At 37.1% G+C, this 11026-nt stretch overlaps 1 protein-coding gene across 5 annotated transcripts in view; it reads right to left on the bottom strand.

Moving 5' to 3' along the window:
- The window catches only part of CENPE (centromere protein E), a 71837-nt gene that overhangs the window by 2080 nt on the left and 58731 nt on the right, over positions 1–11026 (bottom strand). For all 5 annotated transcript variants that reach the window (XM_049885594.1, XM_049885595.1, XM_049885599.1 and 2 more), the window contains 4 exons: positions 7915–8027; positions 6126–6223; positions 3171–3354; positions 876–1162 (listed from right to left, as the gene is read on the bottom strand). In XM_049885594.1, coding sequence (XP_049741551.1) covers positions 876–1162; positions 3171–3354; positions 6126–6223; positions 7915–8027 — 682 coding nt within the window. The remainder of the gene's footprint in view (positions 1–875; positions 1163–3170; positions 3355–6125; positions 6224–7914; positions 8028–11026) is intronic.

Genomic DNA, 11026 nt, shown 5'->3' with positions numbered 1-11026 from the left:
ACTCATCAAGTTACCCTGCAGCTATTTAGTATCTTTCAAAGGCTCTCTCTAAATGCTCTCAGGTTAAAGTAAAAATTCCTTTCTACAATCTAAGTCCTGCACCTCTGGCTCTGATCTCCCTCTCTGGCCTCGCTGACCCCACGCCTACAACCCTTCCCCGTCACACTCCCTCCTATTCCCGGGCGTCGCTGTTCCATCTGGCTGGAACGCTTTTCCTGCCCCTCTTTGTTTAGCTAGCTCTGGATTTCCGCTCCTTCCTCAAGGAAGACTTCGTCAATACTCCTAAGAGAAATACCTACTATGATATGCCCTCACAGTCTTTCACACTGCTACAATTTTACTTGTTTTCATTACTTGATTAAGGTCTGTATCTCCCATTAGACCATCAGCTCTGTGAGGGCAGAGACCATGTCTGGTTTTGCTTATCAGTGCACCACAGTGTCTACCATCTGACCCACAGTAGGAGCTCAAAGGTATTTGCCGATTGGATGAATTAATGAGTAAGTGATACAAGCCTATAATCTGCTTCATGTAAAATTAATGCAATGTTACAGGTAATGCTGGCCCATTGAATTGATAAGAAAAGCTTTTTTAGTAGAACAGTTTATAGGGTAGTGTTTTTCTTAAGAGAGATGCTTATGTATTTTAGGGGAAGGCTGAGGGTTTAAGAGACAGAATAAAAAGTTCACTTGGAGTAAAAAGTGCGTACGCTCCAGGGTGGCATTGTGGAGAAACTGGCTTTTCACAGAGGGATTGCAAACAAAGACTGTGAGCTACAACTTGCTCAAGTATTCTCCTCTTGTTTAAACTTGCCCTTTGGGGCCACATATTATACATGAGTTAAAATCTTTTAAGTAGTCAATGCATTTACCTACCTGGGCAAAGGCCTAAACCTGAGTTATCAAAATAGCGAACTGGATGAGCTGATGGTAAAGACTTTGATCGGCTATCAAAAAACCAAGATTTTGGTGATTCCTGTGGCACCAGGTCTTGTAAATTCCGTTCTTTACATTGTGAAGGCGTAGTCTGTCTATTTTTAGAAGGCGTTCCAATCACTTTAGAAGACTTTGGGGAATTCTCACAAGTAACTTCTTTATGAACTTCTCTTTTCAGGGTTCTTTCCTTCCATGTTTTGATCTCTTTAGAAAGACGACGATTGTTGCTTAAATGTAGGGGAAAAAAGTAGACTGTAAGACTGCTCAATTCCTGACATGTATTCACACTACATTTTAATTTCAGCTTAATGCTTTTTATCTGGGCTGTTTGCACACACGTTCAGAAAATGAAATGGGTCTACATGAATTGAAAGAGTTGCAGTAAATCCCCCTGCCATGGAGTCTTGAAAGCTTAGAATATGACATTAAGTTTTCAAATGAATTAATGATATCCACAGTGTCTTATCTAATGATACTTTGTTATGATAACTTAATAAATTAATCTTTTGGTAGATGTAGCTTTGTTATTTTTAAAGAAATAATGAATTATGCTTTTCTAGTTTAGACAGTCTTGCTTCTGACAGGATATGCCACCACCATTCATTCAGTTTCTCCTGACAGAAACTTGAGAAGCCACCCTAGACTCCTCTCTCTCCTTAATTTCATCCATCAGCCAAGGTTGCTGATATAACCTCATGACTGTCTCCCAAATTCATCTCTTTATTTCTATCCCCATCAGCACCATTCTAGTCCATGCCAAAATCTTTTGCCTGGACTATCATAAACATCTTTCTATTTGGGGCCCCTCATAAGATGCTAGCAGCCAAGATGTTATCTGATCTCATCAGGCCCCTGTCTAAAATCCTCCACTGGCTTCCCATTACATTTAGGACGCTGTATAACTTCCTAATAATAATCTATAAGGCCTTGTGTAATGTGGACTCAGTTACCTCTGGTATCTCATCTTGTCCCATGCTGTCTGAAATTCTACACCCTGGCCACACTAGACATCTTTCAATTCCACCAACAGGTTATTCTTCCTGATTCAATGCCTCGGCCTTAGCCTAGGAGGCTTACCCGTGTCTCCTCTCATCTAGCCTCATTCCTACTAATTTTTCAGATTTACTCTTACACTGTTAGTTTCTTGGTCATCCCTCCTCCCTCCACACAAATCTAAATAAGGTTAGATTACTCTGCAATACCCTCTCATAATGTCCTATTTGGTCTTTTAAATATCACTCATTGTAGTTATTTGTGTAATTATTTGTTTAATGCCAACCTTTCTTCTATTGTATCACAAGTAGTGATTTGCACAGATTCTAATCTTCCAAAGTCTATAGAAGCCAAATAGTTCAGTTTGTTAGAACTGATTCTAAGTGTCATGGATTGAATTATGTCCCCCCAAAAACGTGTTTATCAGTTGGTCTGGGCCACGATTCCCAGTATTGTGTGATCTTCTTCTATGTTATAAATTCTGCCTCTATGATGTTAATGAGGGAGGATGGGCAGCAGTTGTGTGTTGTGTTAGAGAGGCCGGACTCAACCTATAGGACTGGATTGTGTCTTGAGGCAATCTCTTAAGACATAAAAGAAAGAAGTGAGCAGAGAGACAGGTGGAGGGGACCTCATACCACCAAGAAAGTAGCACCAGGAGCAGAGCTCAGTCTTTTGGACCCAGGGTCCCTGCACCTGAGAAGCTCCTCGACCAGGGGAAGATTGAGGATAGAGACCTTCCCCCAGAGTCGACAGAGAGGGAAAGCCTTCCCCTAGAGCCGATGCCCTGAATTTGGACTTAAAACCTACTAGGCTGTGAGAAAATAAATTTCTCTTGGTTAAAGCCATCCACTGTGGTATTTCTGTTATAGTAGCATTAGATGACTAAGACAATAAGGTATAAGTGAGTAGGCTATGATAATGGGCTTAAGGGGTTCTCTTTTGAGTAAAGCCTCACTGACTTGGGTAAATGGACCTGTGGTGTATTTAAGCTGGTTCTTAAAGTCTTTGTTTACTTCCTGGTTCTTAGATGAGCTAAAATTGGTCAGTTGCTAGACAGCAGACATCTGGACTGCTGCTACCATATTATTTCTTTCAAAAAAGACACTATTTCATGAGCTCTAAAAATTACTTTCCCCATAAGGCATGAAGGGTTGCCAACTGCAAAAAATTATGTATGACACCACTACACATGTGAAATAGCCATAAGCATAATATCTGTATCATGTAAGCAGATCTTACCTTAACAACTCATTCTGTTGCTTTATTAGCTGTTCATTTTTCTGCTTTAACTTAGACATTTCATTTTCTAGTTTCATATGTTCGCTTTTCAAAATAAGAACTTTTGTGCTTTGTACAATGCCGCTGCCACCTCCACAGGTTATGGGTTTACTTAAAGGTTGAGAATCAACATTTTCTGACACCACTGTGGGAGACAAACATACAAGTAAGTGATACTTTTAAATTGTTACCAAAGTTCAAAATAAATAAATATTACTAAATGCAACAAGCTACTATAAAACCCAAAACATCTCAGCCGCCATCTTCCTGAACATCAGCTTTGACCCCTCATCTCCCTCTCCTTCCATGCCTAACTGATCGTCAATTCTAAATGTCTCTAGACTCCATCTGCTTCTCTCCACCCCCAATTCCACTACCATAACCCAGGTCACTAAGATCTTTCACCGTGACTGCATCAAAAGCAACCCTCCCAGTTAAGGTAGTCCTTCAGTGATCTATCCTCTATACCCTGGAGTTGGGTTCCCATCCCTAGAGTCATTATTCAGTGCGTTATAAGTACTCAACATATACTTGTTAATAAGCCTTAGAATGGTACTAAAGCATGTATTAACTATACACCAATGTTCACCGTACACTGTTCATAATAGTCAAAAGGTAGAGACAACTGAAATGCCAACCAACAGATAAATGGATTAAAAAAAATGTGGCGTATGTGTACAATAGAGTATTACTCTGGCATAAAAAGAAATGAGGTCCTGATAGGTGCTACAACACAGATGAATTCTGAAAACATGTTGAGTGAAATAAGTCTATTACAAAAGGACAGCTATTATGTGATCCCACTTACATGAAATAGACAAATGTATAGAAACCAAAGTTTGTTAGTAGTTACCAGGAGTGGGATGGGGGAAAAGCAGTCTGCTTAGGGGCTCTGTGTTGCTGTTAATGGGGGTGGAATAATTTGCAAATGGACAGTGATGATGGTTGCACTGAGTGGTACATGTAAAACTGCTGAGTCCGCAAATGTCTTGTTATGTGATTTTTCACCACACTAAAACAACAACAAAAATACTTTAGCATAATTTCTAACTAATGGCAACACAAAGTGTACTAGCATATATCTATACTGCAGTAAAGAATTATTGGTCTCTTTCCCTAAGATAAATAGTCAATGTTAAAAAAAAAAAAGCATATATTAAGAATTGTAAACTATGTGTTACTATGGTGTAAAAGTAATGTAAGGGACTGTGTTTCATAAACTGCAGGTAATGTTGCATAAAAATGTGAGGTGCTTGTAAAATGAAATAATCCACTAGGTCAAGAAGTTCCTAGTAGTTCAAGGAAGAAAGGTAGGGCAGGGGTGGGGGAGATATTTGAATTTTGAATTCATGTATAACACGTGCCTGAAGATCACTTAAAAATCAAGAGTAAAACCAAGAACTCCAGTGCCTCCAAGGCTTTCCTCAGATCTTATCTTGGCTGCAATCTACCTGTTTGATTGCTTATCTCAAGCTGGTTTTCTCAATGAGACTGAATTGTAGGCTGGTAGCAACTACAAGTTTAGATTATTCCCCATGATACCATCTTAGAAATAATAAGCCTATTCCATTAGCACAAGTGAAGGAAGTCCCAATATGGGAATCTAATTATAGCGGCTTGGGTATTATAAATACATCTAGCCTATAAACTACATATAGGGTATTGGCATCTGTGATTGGCATAACACATGTAACATAACCCTTTATAATGCTCAAATATTAACGGTGGAACGAGAAGTGAGGTTATTTAATAATATGGAGTCTCCTATTTGTAAAAATATGGAACCTAGAGTGGGTGGGAAGAGTGGTAGTGAGAGAATAATGATCTGAAGGAATAGTCTATGTTATGAAGAAGGGAGATTCTGTATAGACAACATAATAAATAGCCATAATATTCTTCCCTGGCCCCCCCCAAAATCAAGAGTAATAAACCCTTCTGTAACAACAAAGAATCCTAGTTTCTATTTTTAGCCATTGAAGTTTTCCAGGTAGGAGCTATGATTATCCTGCAACAGACAATAGGGAAGTTCAAGTTATAATTGGTTCTACACAACATCTTTAATCCTCACTCTACTTTTGTTTTTTTTTAAAGAAGTAGACAATAATATATGCGAATATCATTGTACATTTACTTGGCGATTAGAATTTTCATGGTGCTTTCACACCCATTTTTGGTTTTATTCTTACAACGAGTACATAAGCTAGAAGGTCAGATATCACCTGGATTTTACATAGCCATGAAGTGAAGACAGCCAACCTAAAGCTCAGGCCCCTGACTTTGCTTGCTCTACTACACAAAGTTGTTCCTTAGATTGTCCAACATTTTCTCTTTTCTAATGAAACATGAGAGAGAGAAACATGGACAAAAGTACGGTTTGAAGAATTTATATGCAGAAATTTGACCATTAGACCTAAAAATCGTATCTAAGATCAATTTCAAAGAATTGTGCAAACAAGCAACAACTCAATATTTTCAGTATTAAGAACAATTAGAATACATGTTTATTTATTTTTACTGCATATGGATTATAACTTAGTAGTTGCCTATAGCTAAAATCTACTAGGAAATGTGTTTGTGCTCATATTGGAAGGGTAATTCCATCTTGATAGTTAAGTTATTCTTTTAAGTATGAAGATATCTTCAACTAATACAAAAAGATCTGACAATATAAAAGTAAAATTCATATTTTTCAAGAATCTATAATGGATAAACAGTTGAGAATATAGCAAACTAAGGAGATGCCACAGGATAAACATGACCCCAGTAAATTCATTAAAAAAAAAAATTCTTTACAAATTTGTGGTTAACTCAGGTTTACTCTTGACTGGCACATATATAACAAAAATCTTCACAATGTATAAATGCCTTGAGATGTAAGATAGAAAGGACGTAAAAATATTTGCATTTTCTACTTACTTGAGATTTCCTGGGCCTGTTGATTTCTTCTAAGATTTTCTTTTAATAGCCTTATAACTTCTTTTTGATATTCGACAGTGGCTTTTGTAATAGTAATTCTAATACGAACAATAAAAATATGTAAAAGCCCAAGAGCTAATCTTTTAAGGAAGACTAAACACAACTGCTATCGAGAATTTTCTAATAAGACACATCACATTGGTGTAATATCCATAAGTGGTAGTAGATAGGGCCTCAAGGGCAAAGTACCCTGGTGTGCCCTTTTTAGCAATAACACCATTAAGTCAGAAGTAATTCTTTTTGATCTCAGGGACAGTTCAATGTTCTTAACATTGAGAAACCAGTTCTTTTTTAAATTTCTGAAGGCTCAACAGCTAATAATTGGATATTGAGCAAAATTACATTTGGAGGCATCATAAAAAAAGTAATTGAGCTGTAACCATGGGGTCCTAGCAACATGCCGAAGAGACAACAATTACCAGAGCATGAAAGAGAAAAGCAGCCTCCTTTCTACAATGTCAGAAAAGCAAATCCTGATTGCAGCTCTGGTCTAAAGTTATATAGTCAGAGGTCAAATTCTGATCATTAGTTTATACTTTAGTCAGCAATGATAACTTATAAGACTTTCTGCCTTTCTTAGAGACTGTGAAACTATCTGCAGAATCTACTCTATAAATAAAATTGGTTTTTATGAGTAAGGACTTAATAGGTATAAGTTTCACTATAACCAATAGTCTTATCAATGAAAAGACCGCTAGATAGCATGAAGATTCACAGTGCTGTTTTTTCTTAGTGGCATTAGTTAAATGTTGGGTTTTAGATAGAACATATATTTAAAGATTTAATACAGTAACTACTACATATATGTTAGATGGGTGACAACTGGCTTCCAAGTTTGGCAGAATTAAATGTCATTATTAAATATCTATTAAAGATTAACAGGAAGAATATAGGAGCCAGAGGGATTTTAAAACAAAATCTGTTGCCATTGAGTCGATTCTGACTCATAGACACCTTCCAGAACAGAGTAGAACTGCCCCACAGGGTTTCCACGGCTGTAAATCTTCATTGAAGCAGATTGCCACATCTTTCTCCCACAGAACAGCTGGTGGGTTTGAATTGCAGACCTCGACTAGGTGACAATGAGAAGGGAGCTTAAGAAATCTAATACAAACCTGTGCTTTTATTATGAATGTGAGGATCACAGAGATTAAACAGCTTGCTTATGCCGATATATTAATAAATGGCAACATTATATTGCCAACTCAGTTTCTCTGACTCTCCATTTAACATTCTTTTCATTATACCACAAAGAATATATGCCACAAAGAATTTTAGGCATGCTCTTACGTATAGCACTATATGTAAATAAGTAAATAAGAGGATATGGTTTGGGATCTAGGTACCTATAATCAGAAAGGAAATACAATCTTTACACAAAAACTTAAGAGGAAGAACAACTGAAATTAAGAAAAACAATGCAAACCTTAGTCACAGTGGTAAATACACACACAGGTTTTTAACGTTGACTTGCAAGCATAAAAAGGCCATTTTAAAGCTGCATGATTGGCAAGTAGCATCTAAACACATCGTGTGTTATTAATTGATCAGAATTACACTTATTTTGAAAACTTTGCTTATGTAATGAAAATTTAAAATATGTAGATTATATGTATTTTTAAAATGCAATAACAATTTTATTCTTAAAATTTTAACTAAGGGAAAGAAATTTATATCATTTAGAAAGGAAATTTTAAGATATTAAAGTTAAATTTAGGCAAAGACATACTCCTTTTCAAACTCCTTGGCATTTTTCATCTTCTCTAGGTCTATTTTCACGAGCTTTGTTTTGAGATCTTCAATTTCGTCTTTATAGGGCTCAGCTCCTAAAGCAACTTTGTCCTAAATTTTTAGAGAGAAAAGAAAAATAACTAATTATTAGGACAGCTTCAGTTTCAGCAGAGTGAATAATCACCTTTGATCCAGTAGGAACATTTTAAAATAGCAACCAAATCCAAATATATGAAACACAGGAAAGGCATCAATTTTAATACTAAAATGAATAATAACTAGATGTTTGATGTGAAATATATTTAAAGCTAATATACAGAGAGCACTATTTTTATATTTTATAACAAACATTATTTTTTCCATTTAAAAAGTGATAACACCTAAACAAAATGACACAGAAAGGCTGAAAATAATGAAATGAGTGGGCAAAGGTAAATCAGGAAAAGGAAAGAAAAAGATGCCAGAGCAACAATATAAATATCAAACTCAAACTGCATTCAAGGCACAAAGCATTACCTAGCATTATCAGGGGTGTTTTATACTGAAAGACAGTTCAATCAGCGATATAAGCATTTTCTTTGACCACTATGTAACGAAAGAAAGAAATTACCCATACCTAACACTGTACAGAAAGAACGCTCCTTAGAGCAAGGATGGCGAGACTTCATCTCACATACTTTGGACATGTTATCAGGAGGGATCAGTCCCTGAAGAAGGGCACCATGCTTGGTAAAGTAGAGGGTCAGTGAAAAAGCGGAAGACCCTCAATAAGATGGACTGACACAGGGGCTGCAACGATGGGCTCAAGCATAGCAACAATTGTGAGGATGGTGCAGGAAGGACTGGGTACTGTTTCATTCTGCTGTAGACAGGGTTGCTATGAGTCAGAACTGACTCGATGACACCTAACAACAACACCACCACCAACAACACTGTTTAAAATAATTCTTGTGCCAGATAAAACAAATTTGGAAACACTGATTTAGAAATGAATAATAATGAGAACTCTGAATCTGAGACATATGGCATGTGGCCAAAGCTACACTCACAGAAATATTGATAGCTTTAAGTATTTTTATTAACAAACTGAAAAGACTAGAAAATAAAATTCTTAGTTAATAGCACTGGTTTTTGTTCCTCCAGATGTATTTTCACTGCTCCACTAGGGGGGAAAAAAACCCAAAAACAGTCCTTTGAGATTCTGACTTGAATTACATTAAAATAAGATATTAATTTGGGAAAAACTGATAGTTCCACAGTATTTCTCATACAGCACACAACAACAACAACAAGCACAGTATTTAGGTTCCCCACTCAGGAAATGGCATGTGTCTTAATTTTAAATCACATGTTCTATTTCCGTTTACAGTTTTACGATTCTTTTCATACGTTGTTGTTGTTAAAAAAATTAGGTACAGTCAATTCTGACTCAGAGCCACCCCATGTACACAAGAATGAAACACTGCCCAGTCCTGTGCCATCCTCACAATTGTTGTATGTTTGTGCCCATTGTTGCAGCCACCGTGTCAATCTATCTCGTTGAGCATCTTCCTCTTTTTCGCTGACCCTCTACTCAGCATGATGTCCTTCTTCAGGGACTAGACCCTCCTGATAACATGTCTGAAGTATGTGAGATGAAGTCTCACCAACGTCTTTTCATATATGCTACCCTAATTTCTTTATGAAAGTTAGTCATTCAAGCATTTTTTTTTTTAATTTTGTGTTTATCATGAATAAGATCTTTTTTCTCCTATCATATAGGGTGTCTACAAGGTTCTAGTGCAGTTGAAAAGTGATACATTCTGCTATTTGATGTAAATAATTTGTAAATATAAAACAGAGGAAATTTACTCAGAATTTAAGCAAAATTGGTAATGATTCTTTTGCTCAAATTTCTTTTATTTTCAGTTAATAAACCCTACATCATATCGGATAGCTATATCCGGATGTATTCAAATAGCGGTGAATAGGCTGAAAGTTAACATCCTTGCAATTAGTTAAATCTTAAGTTAAATGAACTTAATTGAGTTTTTCCAGATTATTATATGACATATAGAAGCAAACTTCAAAATTTCGAACAGTATAAAGATTCTGGACACCCAGTATTTTTCTTTCTTTCCCCATGGTTGCTGTATAGTCATACCCATTATGTGGTTCTAAATGGTTACTTCCGGCATTCTCTCTCTGTAGACACCTGTGTCAATTTATACCAAATACTGCAGACATGTGTTGCTCACTCCCTTTCTTGAACACCTTCTTTATGTTCCAGGACACCGCTCTCTCAGTTCTCCTGCTACCTCACTGGCTGCTCTGTCTCCGTATCCTTACCTTACTCCGTAAAAGTCAGTTGCTGTAGAGTCAGTTCTGACTCGTGGCAACCCCGTACCTCTTCTCCATTTCGCTCACGCCTTAGGTGATCTCCTGCTGTCTCATGACTTCTATATACTGATAGACCAGACTCATATATCCCTCGCCCATAACTGATATCTCAACTTGGGTGTCCAGTAGGCATCTCAAATTCAACATGTTCAAAACTGAACTCCGATTCTGTTCCTCCTCTTTCAAATCTGCTCTTCTGGCAGTCTCGCCCATCTCCATAAATGCTAACTCCACCCCTTCTGTTGCTGAGGCCAAAACTAGACTCATCTTTGGCTCCTTGTTTTCTTTCATACTACACATAGACTGTCAGCAAATTCTGTTGGCTAACCTTTCAAAATATACAGAACCCCACTCCTTCCACTACTACCATTCAGGGCCAAGCCATCTCATCTCCAACCTGGTTTACTACACTAGACTCCTACATATTCTTCCTGCTTTCACTCTTGCCACCCCTGTGGCAAAGCCAGCCTGCTATTTACCAAAATTCCTTCTCCCCTTCTCCTACAATAATATTTATAACTGGATTTTATAGCAAGTTGTGGCCCTGGGACTAAGATCTCCTGAAGAAATGTGAGAAGAAGAGATGTGTACCATTCCTGGGCCAGAGCCTCTAAGGGTGGAGATTTTAACAGTATCTTAAACTTTTCATCCCATCCCTTTCCTGTGAGCCTGAGCATGGACAGCTCAAAACTTAGCTTTAACTGTGCTGATGAAAATAGCACCCAAGAAGA

The sequence above is a fragment of the Elephas maximus genome, chromosome 5 (genome assembly GCF_024166365.1).
Source record: "Elephas maximus indicus isolate mEleMax1 chromosome 5, mEleMax1 primary haplotype, whole genome shotgun sequence".
Classification (NCBI taxonomy): domain Eukaryota; kingdom Metazoa; phylum Chordata; class Mammalia; order Proboscidea; family Elephantidae; genus Elephas; species Elephas maximus.
Note: the sequence above shows the minus strand (reverse complement) of the source record. Positions and strands in the feature narration are given on the sequence as shown.